The 14,317-nt window shown below is 37.3% G+C and overlaps 1 protein-coding gene across 1 annotated transcript in view; it reads right to left on the bottom strand.

Annotated features, from left to right (window-relative positions):
- Positions 1-3,025: 3,025 nt before the first annotated feature.
- CNTN1 (contactin 1) overlaps positions 3,026-14,317 on the bottom strand; it is a 69,585-nt gene continuing 58,293 nt past the window's right edge. The window contains exon 22 of the mRNA XM_084205926.1: positions 3,026-3,417. Coding sequence (XP_084062052.1) covers positions 3,338-3,417 — 80 coding nt within the window. The 3' untranslated portion in view covers positions 3,026-3,337. The remainder of the gene's footprint in view (positions 3,418-14,317) is intronic.

Here is a 14,317-nt window from a genome sequence, read left to right as displayed (position 1 = left end):
TTTTCCACTGATGAGGACTTTTGTGCATTCACTCCTTTCTTCTGTTTTTGAAAACAAGAATAATTTTTAAATGGCAAAGCAAAAGGAATTAGTGGTAGAAAAATTAAAAAGACAAGTGAATCATCTCTGGAAGAAATGGAGAAGGGTGCAGAAGGAGTTGGGAAGGGACAGTCGGGACAGCTGACCCCAAAATGATCAAAGGGATATCCCAGTCCGTAGGCCACCAGCCTCAGCATATAGAGCTGGGGGAAGATGAAGAGAGTGGGGAACATTCAGAGTGATGCCATCTGTCTTCCCAGTCACCATTACCCATACTGTATCCCTGTTTTCCTGGGGATGGCTGAACATCTGCCTGCCCATGGAAAGTGGTGAATGAATCCTTTGTTTTGCTTTGCATCTGTGCATGGCTTTTGCTTTTCCTATTAAACTGTCTTTACCTCAATCCATGAGCTTACTCACTTTTACTGCTCTGATTTTCTCTCCACTCATGATCAGACAGTGAGTGAATAGCTGTGTGGGGCATAGTTGCTGGCTGGGGTTAAATCATGACATATATCTCCTGAAATAGAAAATGTTACCTGAAAAAATACTCTCCTTAGTTATCTCTTGATTTCAAAAATGCTGAAAAGCTGTCAGGATGCTCTCTCTTACTGATTTTAGGAGATCCTTTCTATCTGTATCACCTATAATCAAAGCAAATCATGCAGAAAAGCTCTTAAAATCCAGCAATAGTCACAGGAAGGCAGGGCAGGGATACACAGGACTTCATTCTATGCACACCTTTACTATCACAAATGACCACATTGCTGTTATGAAATTAGAAAGCTCCAATTCAAAAGACAGTTATAATACTTTGAGTAACATTAATACATTTATTTAATTGTCATTTACTTTTCATTCATAAAAAGGACAAAGCACAGTCCTGTTCTACTCATTTGAAAAGAAAAGATAAAAAGTAACTAAAAAACCAGTTCAATATTCATCAGTATCAAATAATAGCAATATCAATTTTCCTGAAATATAAGGAAACAACAAATATGTCTATCTATATAAACTTTAATTAAGAACCTCGCATTTTAAAGCAGATGATACATTAGTTAGTTTTTCTTGACAACAATTTGAAGCTGAAGGTCCCAGTCAAATTTACACAATTATGTGAAACAGAAAATTCTCCAACTATCTGATCAGTATGTGACACCTACCTCATCCACGTTGCTGATTTAAAAAAAGAGAAGTGGCTTTCCTTCCCAGGTCATTTCCATGCAAAAATGAAACAGTTTTGCTTCTTACACCATGTATTAGAAAAGTAAAAGGCAATCATGCATTTGGCAAAAGATGTACTTGTGGTTGTATATTATATAAAAATGAGTCATACTGCAAAAGAACAAAACCAAATGAAGCACAATAAAACACATTTTTTTTGTACAGAAGGCTTACAGCATATAAGTCTCTTACATATGAAGACAGCTCATTTCTCTTTCAAATAATTATACAATTTATGAAACTCAGTAGTGTTTGACACTTTGACATTCCTCTACAGGGGAGTATCACTTCTGCCTATTTAAAAAATTTTCATCTTGTAACAAATAGTTAAAATTAAACTAAAACCATATTATTGATATTTATTAATGAAGACTCTACACTTTTACATGTAAATATATAGTACAAAATTATACAAATAAAAGAAAGGGGTGTAAATTATTAATAGACCTATTCTTGCTTCATGTAAATATTATTATGGACCTCTACAGTATCAGTTCTAAAAAGATAAAATCTATCTCTAAGTAGCTAGCAAGGTTGTGCTAATAAAATATGATTCAAAGCTTATAATTCTTGAAGCATCAGACATTGCACTATTACTTGAGCCAGCTGATTCAACATCACTGTGTTTCTTCATCATTCACACTCAAACTAATTCCCAGCATCCCATGGAAAATGAAAGGAATGTGCATTTCTTTAACAACTTAAAAAACCCCAAACAAACCAACAAAGAAACCCAGCACTGAAACACCCTAGACACAGTCAGAACAAAAACATTCTCTATCTCTAATAGATTCCCATTTTGAAAAGGCCATAGTAAACACGTAGCTTTGACTAACAGTTGGGATCTGACTTTCACGTACTAACACACAGTTGGATCATCCAGTACTCTGTCAAATAGAGAAATGGTCTCAGAACTTTAAAACTCTTATTTACAACACTATGAACATTAGAATAATATCAAGTTCTTGAAAAAGCATATAGTTCTCCCAAATGTATGCCTTCAATACAGGAAGGTAACACCTGGTGTCTGCAGCATAAAAATGTAAATATAATTATTTTTTTACTGTGCTACTCTGCTTTTGCCATTTATTGTAAATCTTTTTCTTTTTTTTATATTTTAAATCTTTTCACTTCAAAAAATAACATACGTTTCCTACCATTTCATGGTCCACTTGGCTGTTAGCATGGACTTCATCCCTAAACTCCTAAGTGTTATATTGCTACCTTAATAATAACAATAGGAATAAGACTAAATCAAAACCAATACATTACGCTGCTTCCCTGAAAGCTGACATTTGACTCCCAAAACCAGCAACAATTACCATAACACAGTTTTTCAACAGAATTCTTTTAAGAAAAGAAGATAATAAATCTCGGGTCAGTGAAGCACAGGTAAATTCCTTTAAGCTGAGCATGCTATCCATGCTCGGGTGTTCTGAACATATTTAAAACAAAAAAAATCCTTATCACTTTTATTTCAATTCCTTCAAATTCTATCCAATTACCTCAAGAAATATAGCTCTAAATAATTAAATGTTTTTGCTTTGACTGTCTCTCTAAAAACCAGTAATCCCAATAAATGATGGCGGGGCTATTCAAAAATATGCAGTACACAAAACATATAGGATAGTACAGACAGACGTAGTACTCTTACATTTATCACATACAATCAACATTTCAATCTCTATTATATTTCACAATTTGTTATTCAAGTTAAAGCACCTACGTATGGTGATTTTACTTTCACTGTACAGCCTATGTTATTGGGTTTTAACACTGTAACTTGCCCCATTGGACCGAATCATGCAACTGTCACAGATCAGCATAAGTGTTTTATAAGGCATATTGAAACAAGTTAAAAATTCTTAGCCGTTCAAAAGTCGATTTACTTCATGAAGGAGTTCCTGGATGCCTCAGTCCTCTTAAAGTTCGTAGGAAATTGGTAGGGTAATTCTTTTTAAAGTGTAATTTATTTGGCTTAGGATGGTGACACAGGAATCAAAAAGAATCGTGGTCCTCATCATCAAAGGGAATCCTTTGTGTTATGTGGAGGACAAGGTGAATCCAGCTACATTCAGAATCCCGAGCAGGCAAGGACACCCAGGGCAGGCACCACTAGGACCAGGAGCAGAGTTGGTACTCCAACAGCGGCACCTGTGCATCGAACAGAAAACAACACAGCATTGGTCTCACTTGGTCTTAAATGTCCAGAGCATGGAGGCTGGAAACTAGGTGGCATATCTCAGCACAGCCCCAACCTGTATGAATAATCTGAAATGGACAAAGAGATTTGTTGCAGTAGGGCGGAGGACTCACTCTTTTGTTCTGCAAGAGCAGCACGTTCATGCAGCATGTTTATACAAGAAACAAGGCCATTCAGGACACATCAGTGTATTTTGATTTGGCCAGTCTGACAAGCAGGAGGTTATTATACCAGGAGTCAAAAGGTCAAAATAAATATTTAAGCATGTGAAAACAAAATTAATGGAGTCTTTGAAATGTGACAAAGCAAAGAGACACCTTTGGAAATGTTAATGCTCATAAGAACAGCAATAATCTGAGAGATGTCAAAGAGTCTGGTCCGTTTGTTTACCTGCCAGACTACAAAGTCCAGATGGCCAACTTCTAGCAGTGTGGCATTTATGTCTGTTAAAGTCACAAGGGAATTTCATAAACAAATATTTTAAGACATAAAATATTAATCTACGGCTTACAAACTTTACATGACTCACTATGGCAAACAGAAATAAGAATTGCTATTGTTCAGAGGTTTGTGCTGCGATGGTCCAGCTCCCTAAGATGATTTCTAAGAAGCATCTATATGAGAAAACAACCCAGCCAAACTGTGCCTGGCTGTCAGTCTTGGAGATGGGCCAAAGGAGCCTGAGAACTGGCTATTCTTTCACCCCAGAGAGAGCTTGTCTATACCAGGGTGGTAGATGGGCAGTGCAGGACCCAGCTTACTGCTGTTGAGCACTTAGCACAGAAGTGCTTGCAGCTGGTGCTGAAGGTCCTGAGGCTTGGACAGGCTCACTGGACAGCTCTCCAGAAAATGTTAAATGAAGAAAAACCATACTGAGAAGGTAATGCACAAACTGAGCAGCAGAGATTTCAGCAGGCCTAAAAACAACCACAGCATGAAAAACTGTGAAAGTACAGGGGTATATTTATCTTATTTTTTAGTGATTTATGAGGCTCATAAATATTTTATTTTTATTCTTAAATAACAAAGTAGAGTTAATGAATGAAGCCATAGGGGGAAAAAACAGGTTTTGTGTTTAAGAATATCCACAGAAAATGTATTCTGCTTTTGTCAGACCAGGATAATGCAGTTGGAAAGACACAAATAAATATTTTGAATGCTTCTAATGGAGAAAAACAAGACAAAAAGTTTGCTGAGTAAAGTTGAATGATGTGCAAGTATGAGGAAACATCTGTTTGCATGCTGCTGTTCCACAGAGAAAAAGGAATAATAAATCTTCCTCTGAGATGTGCTTACTGGCTCCAGAATAGTTAGTAATTCACCTCATTATAGTGGTTCCTTACAAGGTTTAGGCACTGTTGCAGAGATATATTAACCAGCTTTCTTAAATAAAGCAAGTCCTATCCTTGGACAGCACATTAACAGAACATTAGCAGGATAAATGCACATTAAGCAGATCATCTTTTTCTTTCTTGTTAGATTACTGACCTACATGTAAGGATCCATATTTTACTGGAAACACTATTTGCCATTGCATGACATCCAGTACACTCCTGTAACTCATGAATGAAAGTTAAAAAAAGTTTTGCCTAAGAATAGACTACAGGAATTAAGAGAATTAAAATTCTGTGTAGTAATGCAATTGTGATCTGTCAGTTCTAGCAACCTTTAAAAGCTAGAGAAATGCCAGATAAAGACTTAATGAAGTGTACAAATAAATATGTGGATGTAAATCAAAAGAGAAGGATTATTAGGCTCCCTCTGAAGTCTGGCCAGGTATGAGCTGGATATACGTAGTGCCTAAAGTTTTTTTCTCTCCTCAGTGTTATAATGTGGGATCTCTCCTGCTAACCAGCATTTTGTGTTCAAGCAATTGCAAACTAAAGCCATCAAAATCAGTGTCAAAACCAAATCAGCATCACACAACCCAACTACCACTAATATACCATGTGTGAACTTACTATCAAGAGTCCTCACTTCTTTTAAATAAACAAAACACATGCCCTTAAATTTGGCTGTTTTTTGGTTTTTGTTTTTTTTTTTTTTGTGTGTGTGTGTGTGGGGGGTGTTGGTGGGTTTTTTTTGGGGTTTTTTTTTGTTATATTTTGCTTTGGGGTATTTTTGTCTTTTTGTTTGGTTGGTTTGGGTTTTGGTAGGGTTTTTTTGGTGGTTTTTTTTTTGTTTTCTTTTTGTTTTGGTTTGGGTTTTTTGTTGTTCTTTTTTTTTTTTCCCCAACAGTCCCAGGCAAAAATAGTGAAATCTTGCATGGGCTTTACTACTATCTGGTATATAATTCCTCCAGCTGACAATGTTTAAGTTTAGGTCCAAACTATCTAGAGAAACATGCAGCCAGAATGTAGTTTAACATCAAATAAAATCTGTATGGGATGCATGCAGTTAACCTAACTTTTTTTCCTGTCTCCTGTTCTCAGAAGCCTTTCTCACAAGTGGTTGTTCATCTGTCTAAGTAAATGAAAAGAAGAACTGCTGGATAGATTTTCCTTCAGCTACATCTTTATGTACCACAGGAACTCCTTGTAAAGTCCCACTAATCCACAGCTTTCTATTATTATTTTAAATTCTTTGTTGCCATCTCAATCCCATAACATCCAGGATGAAACTTTCACATTTCTGAAAGGAGAGTCTAAATTTTACTGTCATCTTGAACAGTATGCAAGTCTTCCAAATATACTCAAAAGAAATAAAATCAATGCCTAAACAAAACATACATTAAAACAGTTCCAACAGTGATGTATTTCTTAAGCCTTTGTGACAATTTGTTACATCATTATTTTCTTTAAATTTTACTTATCTTTATATATGATATTTTTGGCCCTTTTCCCAACATCAGTGTCACTTCATTGTGAAAAAAAGGACCTTTGAGATCTGTCCCAGACCACAGCAAGCTGCAACCTCCCTCTGAGTGGGGCCTCTCAGAGCCAGCAAACTCTCAAGTTTGCCATGCTCAGAGGACTGCTGATGAATGCCAAGGACACAGCCTGGGCTGATAATCCCCCTCCTTGAGGATCAACCCTTTGCCAGTGGAGAAGATGCAAATGCATTCAACAGGAGCTCTTCACTGAGCTCAATGGGAATTATTCACACACCCCTTTAGGTCTGTGTGCCTGTGAGTGGGAATGTGCCACAGCAAACGCACTGTGAATGCTGCTCTCAGATTCTCAAGTATTTTGGATTCCTAAGTCAGGCCTATGAGAGAGTTACTGTAGTGTTTACAGTAAATTCTACAGAACCTGTACTTAAATTGCTTGAGTTAGGCCAGTGATTAAGTGCTGTTAAGTTTAAGTGCAGCTAAAAACTCCAGGCCTAAATTGTTGGTCAAGTTGAAGGCTAAGTTTGGTAAAGGGGGTCCCCTTGAAACAACCAGAGAGTCTCCCTTATTCCTTTATATCTTCACCCTTCCCCATCCACACCTTTTTCCATTCCCTGCCTCCATGTAGATAATATTAGGCTGATTTTAGTTTTAGACTGATTGATTTTAGATTTTATTCTGATTTTTCTCTATTTGTTTTGTTCATCTAGTAAGCAGAAGAGTGAACCCTACCAACAAACTTTGTACCTTCATTTTTACATTAAATCTGCTTTTGCTGATACCTTCGCTGATGATTCTTCAAACAAAACTCCTTCATGACAGTCTGTCTTTGTGACTGTTTTTCAAAACAGATTTCTTTTTTTCTGAAAGAATGACCAAACTCCTACTCTATCTCTTGTAAATAATACTCTCCTTTTGGTCCAGGATCCAAGGACCTATATTCCATTAGGGCTATCTGGTTTTCAGCTCTCCTTTTTACTACAAGAAGGTTGATTGCAAAGCCTTCTCATATTGTTTCTCCTTGAGCCTGTTTGTCCACTTCTGTGTGAAAAAAATAGGCCATCTGAAGAAAATGAAGGGATTTTTGCCTGTTCCAGTCATTAGTTTCTTTATCAACTGTTAGGCTTCATTTGTATCTGTTTCCTCAGCGTTTTCATATTTACTCAGGTAGAACAGAAAAACAGAATTGGGGTAAAATATAATTTCTTCAAACTGCGTGAAAGAAAGAGGTGGGTTTGTTGTTCTTTCACCTGGATATTGAAAAGAAATTGCTCTTGTCCCAGCTGGAAATACTGTCTCCATGAAAGACTACTGCAAAAGAAATAGGTAGTATCAGCTGATATGATTTAAATTCTGTTATCCCTATCAATGGAAAATGGAGAATAACAGAACTAATTATAATACACTTATCTTGCATCACTGGCATCATTACTGAATCAAGCATCCAACCTTCCCTTGTCTAGGAAACCTTTGTTTGTGCACGAGGAAATTTTCCTCTTGTCTGTGCCATAAACCTTTCAAGAAAGGCACTATGGAGTGATTCACAACTCTGATTTACTGTTTTTGCAGCAGAGTAGATGCATGGGATGGAAACAAAGCTGTCTGTCCACCTGCCCATGCTTTGGGCTGGGCTAAGGTTTGCTGTGCATCTGGTCAATAGCTTCAACTATCCTAAGAAAAATATATTTGAATTGCTGCTGATGGTCTGGGTGGTTTTTCCACCCCATGATGTTAGTCTGTCCTCTCCTACTTGAAAATTCTGTCAAAGAAACATTTTGTTTTGTTCTGGCAATAGCATCTGGAACCTTGGCATTGTCAGCAGCTGGGGCTTCTATTTCATTGATTCTAGCCCTGCCACAGACCAGGGCTGCCAACATGAAAAGATGACTCGGACTCTAAGAAAAATCAGAACATTTCCAGTTGTTGGGTTATTACCTAGCTGTCAACAAACACAGGTTATTTCTCCCTCTTCTCCCTCACATATACTAATATTCATCACAGATTCTTTTGCATGGAGAGTAAGCATAAGACCATTGGTACTATTTTTTTATAAAATACACTCTTAAAGTTGTGCAAGCAACAAATAATAGCATGAGGAGATTCTTCTGGGACCTAGGCAGAGGATCTTCTTTGGCCAGCTGGCATATCTAGGGATTTGTACTCCTCCTTGTTCAAGAAAATAGGGATTTGTAAATTTTTCTTACAAATAAATTCAGCCCAACTATATACCAGCTGTGTCACTCTTTTTGACTTGCAAATAGTCCTCATTTAAAAAGCCACAGGGTGCAATGGGTAAACAGCAGAAACTCTTCAGGTGCAACATGGTGGCACAGCCTCCTTCCCTCTGCTCCCCGAGTACTGCAGCACCACAAGGAATGCTCAGTGGGAACAAGCAGCACCCAGGGCTGGAGAGCAACACGAAAAGCATGCAGACAATAAAAATAATGGACTGAGAAGCAGCAAAGAAAATAAATTAGTCCAACAGGACAGATCAGCTTCAATTTGACCTTGCTCTTCAGCAAGGCTGAAAAAAAATCTTAAATTGGACATTAAAGTCACTGCAGAAAGGAAAAAAGGAAACAGGGATTATTACAGGATAATGCAGACTAAGAAAGCATAAGTAGATATGAAAATATTTCCACTATCTGTCAACTTTTGAGTTTGAATAGAAGAAAAAGAGAAAAAAATTGAAATTAATGAGAATATGGCTTTTCAAGATAACACTTGTTATATCACTGAGTATGTTGCAACGCATGGAATTGTCACCTTATTCAATCAAACTAAGGCCTGGAAGGAGGCAATACCAATAAATTAGAATTGTGATGAAATGAAATGTGATGATGAAGAAAAATCACAAAAAACACCAGAGAACAAAATACATTGATTTAAGCATATGTATGTACCAGGTTAGAGGGCATTTGAGTATTTTCTACTTAATTTTTCAGTCATGAGACAACAGCAAATGCATTTTGAAAGTTACTCTTCTTTTAGAGGAGAGCTCTTTCAGAAATGTTTTAGTTCAGTGGAAGCTTTTTGCTGTATTCTTAAACCAGATGCATAAGAAGTTCCAAGGCAAGGAAGGAACAAAGGATGTCATGCCCCAGCTAGGCAGAGTCTGTTTTCTTCAGTATTATGATTTTTCACCTGTGTTCTCCTCCTCTAGATTACTACAGCAATCTTTGTAACAGATGGGCATTTTCAAATCACAATAAAAAGATTGTGATTGTACCCCACGAGAAGTGAATGATCACCTGACTTACTTGATACTAATGTGTGCAACAAACATTTGTCCCCTTTCAAATAGTAATTGAAAACATTAAAAGATAAATAATTAAAAGGATTGTGTAAATTAGTACAGGCAAAATTTACAGATTTTCCTTTGAAAGAGCTGTACTTCAAAGTAAATACTATTTCAGGATCCTAAAACTTGCCCCTGGCAAATGGAATTCAGATGTGTATATATATATGTGTGTGCACTGAACGCAGAGAAACTGTAATTCTGTTCTCTTGCTATAAGCATAGACAATACATAAACCATTCTTTGTCAATGCCACTATTAACCTGATTTCACATGTGAAGCTGAAGGTGTATGATATTTCCCTCTCTTATCCAATATTTATCCAAATAAGAAAATTAACCCTCCCCTCTTTCCCACCCTGGATAAATATTTAAAATTTGAGAGCTTAATTCTATTTTTCCTTACTCTGGCATAAAGCAACTGCACTGGGGCCAGTGCAGTTATGCAAGTGAAGTGAAAAAAGAACCAAGCACCATATGGTTTTAGTTCCTACTGATTGCAAGATTGTTTTGATTACACTAATATTAGTAATATGACAAAGCACTGCAGTCCAAAAATCGTGCAAGAAACAAAAAAATTTCTCAGCCTTCACTATATTTCAAAGGAAACAGATAAGCCTATTATTAATGTTTGAAAAAGGCTCCATTGGTTAAAGAAGTCTTTCCGACCTTCTTCTGGTTGTGGTAACTCAAGAATGAATTTTAAATTGTGTAGCTCATTAATTTACTATAATGGGCTTAAAAAAAAAAGCTCCTTGCTCTACAAAAGGCACTGGCAATAAAATACAAAAGATCATGGCTGATTACAGCTGCTTGCTGGAATGCACATATACACAGAGTTATTTTATGATAAGAACTTTTATTTCAAGATGTTCACAAAAAAGAAAGGCGTGCTAGATAGCTTTAGATGCTGTTTGGTAAACTTCATTTGTATCACTCTCAATAAAATAGAAGCTGACTCGTTACATGAGAGCAAAGTGAGAGAAAGCAGGATATTTGCCTCCCCCTTTCGCAAGTGACTGGGTTTTCTGTGAGATGGAGGAGGATGAGGAAAACAAAAAGGAGGTTTTTCCCTGGAACAAGGAATTGAGATAGAAATAAAATCTACTTCTAGTTTCTTTTCCATTTGAATTTCAAATGTAATTATGTTAGTTAAAACATGCTACAATTTTAGCTCCTATGTTAGGACCTCAGGGCCAGTTAGTGCTGCTGAATTTGAAATACAGGATAAAAGATGTGTGCTGGTGTCCTGTCTGGCCTCCACCTGTGTCCTGGGATGACTTTATGATGCTGAATTACATTCCCATTCATCTGTTTAGCCCATAAAGAAGTTTTGGGCCTTTAAAAATAGATCTGAGAGAGAAGGAAAAGCAGTAGAATTTTTTCAGGGCTGTATTCAAAAACTGAGAGACAAGAACTGCAGGTCTCTCTGGGCGTGCATTGTCTGCAGCATGGACAGGGAGCAGGAGAGAACTCTCCTTTGCTTTTAGTTAGGTTTTAGCTAGCTGAGGCAGAGAAGTTCCCCAGACTGTGGCTTTTTCTTTTTCTAGAACTGTTCAAACCTGCTCTGGACTGAAAACCCAGAAAAAACACTGTGAGCTCACACTTGTGGCCCACTGGGGGCCCAGGACATTGCATTCCAGCACCAGAGGGACTGAGAGACACTGAGTGAGCCGAGAAACAGCCACAGGGCACTCTCTGAACTACAGAAGGGCTTTCTGAATTTGCCCTCTCTTCAAACAGCAAAAGATTTTATTGTTTAATATTAACCATTTTTTATGCTTATAAATACTTTGCTTGTTAAATAAACAGATTTTTCTGCTTTTCTTGAAGGAAGTTTATCACCTGAACAGGTGGAGGGAAGAACTGCTGAATTTTGCCCTTTAAGGAATCATCCCTTTGGAAGCTCCCTTCCAAATTTCTCCCAAACCAAGACAACCTGCCTATCCAGAGGCCTCAGGTCCCCTGCATTTCATGTCATGCCTCTAAGAATTATGCCCCTGGATGTAACATTTGAGATGTCCCAGGGTGTCCCTGGAAAACTGGAGCATCTCAAATGCTACAAGCTTTGTTTAACATTCTGAATTACACCCTAGATGACAACTGATTATAATGGGAGCTTAGACACCTAACTCAGCCATATTGTGTAGATTACTTTGGATTTGATACCCAGTGAACAGCAGGGAAACACCCACTTGGATGACACATGGGTGTTGTAGACACTCCTTGTTTAAGATCCTGCCATTCCTGGTCACATAGGCTATTTGGAACCTCTGCCCTAGCTGCTTAATTCTCCTCATTCTCTTCTGCACAAAATTAGGTAGGTTTGCAATCACTGGAATCAGATGCCTTAAGGTCATGTAAGGCAATACTCCTCTCTGAGTTTGGTAAGATGCCTTATGTTTTGCTTTAGCAATTGTTTACATCTCCATGTAAATATGTAACTTCCATGTTGGTCAGTCAAGCACCACAACATGCATTCCTATCAAGCTACATCTTCTCTTCCTTGCAATTCTCTGAGAAAAACCATAATCTAAAAAAAAAAAAAGTAACTATCATTCTTTTGGGGTAATTATTCTAAACCCTAATGCATTACTGGAAGATTTCCTTAAGAATAAAAATTAGCAGACATAATTTGCCATGTGTAGGCGTTAAAACTATACTTTGTTCTGCTTTTTGGAAAAGCAGCCTAGAAATAACCTGAAATTCTTTCCTGTTTGACTGTATACTACATGTTCCAAAGAGACTACCTTGCCTTTTGTCTCTTTTTCAAACTTTCCTAAACTGAGTGCAGGGAATGCTGTCTCTGCCAAGGTCACCAGAGACACAGTCCCTGTCTTTCTAGCTGGTGTATGGCAGAATTTATGGATGGGAACTTGTCTGCAGTGGGGAAAACAGTTCAATGCAAAACTGCAAATCAGCATTAGCAGGCTGCTAACTCTCCCAGTGGTGCTAATTCTGTACAGGCATACTTGGGACAGGTCAGTCTTGGCAGGACTGATCAGCTTGGGCTTGACATTGCACTGACACAATGCTTTTGGTCTGGGAAGTAATTTGCCAGCTGCGACCCAAAGGCCCTTGGCACCTCACCAATGGTAGGTTGTAACACATGTTTGACACAAAGATACTTGGGACATGTCCTGAAGACAGCAGTTGCCTAAACATTTTTTGCAGCTTATAAAATACATTAAAAGTGATTTTCCCTGTGTATGATAATACAACAATATATTTCAGATTGTTTTTTTTAAGTGGTTGACTTACTATCCCAAAATATTCTCATAGAACATGGTACACAAAATTAACACATATGCTAAATAGATTAAGAATTCAGTCAGCAGCAGATTTCAAACCACAATTATCAAAGAATGGGCACTGAATTTCTAGTGCAATTCCACACTGAACAGCTGTAGATTGAATGCAATCCATATATTTATATCAAAAGCAGCAGAAGTAAGCACCTATGGAACCAAAATGGCAAATAGAGATAACAGATTAATATAAAAATTCAGACAGCACAGGGACTTGAACCATTCAAACAAACTGTGCCTTGTGGCAGCCACAGGCAAAATTAAACACCAAGTTAAAAAGAGACATGACACTGTGGTGGTAGTCTGCAAATGATGAAATACTGTATCCTGGAAAGTAAGGATTCCAGGAAGGGTTTAGAGATGGTATTGGACAAAGAAGATGAACATAATTTCATAGCCCCATGAATGGTAATAAATGGCTAATGAAAGCCTTGCATGAATAATGCTGAAAGTAGTTAAGTGTGGGGAGGCAAGAATAGGTCTGCAGACAACTGAGTTGAACACAGTGCATATATAGAATCTACAGTCTTAAAGGAAGTACCAGAAGCTGGAGAGAGGAAGAAAAAAGTTGATGAATTATTTAAGACCTGATTACTGTAACTGAGGAGAAATTCAAGGCACACAGTGTTTTAAGCAGTTGATTAGTCCCTTGGCTAGTATAGATACATTTCTTAATGGAAACAATGTATTAGTCACAAAAAGAATCTTTAATCTAACAACAGCTACAAAAGGCAACAATGCTCAGACACCAAACCAGAAAAACATAGATAAAAAATTACACAGAAAAGGTCAACTGTACAGGTATTCATTAGAACAAAACACACACAAAATAAAAACTTAATACAAACAAAAATGGTGATACGCATGAGCTCACACCAGATTATATAAGCAGCATATATTATTGAAAACCTGCAGATGGGTGGTTCACTCCTTTAGGCATGGGCAGCTGCCCTCACAGTAGAGATAATACAGCATAAGCATTGTTCTTTTTGAAAAACCACAGTAATGATTGCATTGCTTCTGTGACAACAATATTGTTGATATTTAATCCTTTCTATTCCCTAAGTTATTATTTTAAATTAAAAAGACAAGAATACAATGTAAGTGATGGAATTATAATCTTGCAAAGACACTATCCAATTCCTTGATGTCTATTCATATATTCCCTTTCATACCAAACAGTGCCAAGGAACTACTTAAGATAAAAAACTAACAGGAAGGAGATGTGCAGACCATGTTTGAACTTGTATTTATAGTGAACATTGAGCCCAGTTTGAATTATCCTAAGCCACGGTCCCTTCTCTCCTTTACCAATCATCCAGACCACTCTGAATTAGAGCATATGGAGTTTCTCACTGTTATTTATCATTTTTGTGCCACAGATCCCCTTTTCACTGAGAAGTGGAACTTCCCCAG

Source organism: Fringilla coelebs, assembly GCF_963513975.1.
Source record: "Fringilla coelebs genome assembly, chromosome: 5".
NCBI lineage: Eukaryota > Metazoa > Chordata > Aves > Passeriformes > Fringillidae > Fringilla > Fringilla coelebs.
The sequence above is the reverse complement of the archived record's forward strand: the minus strand, read 5'-3'. Positions and strand labels throughout refer to the sequence as shown.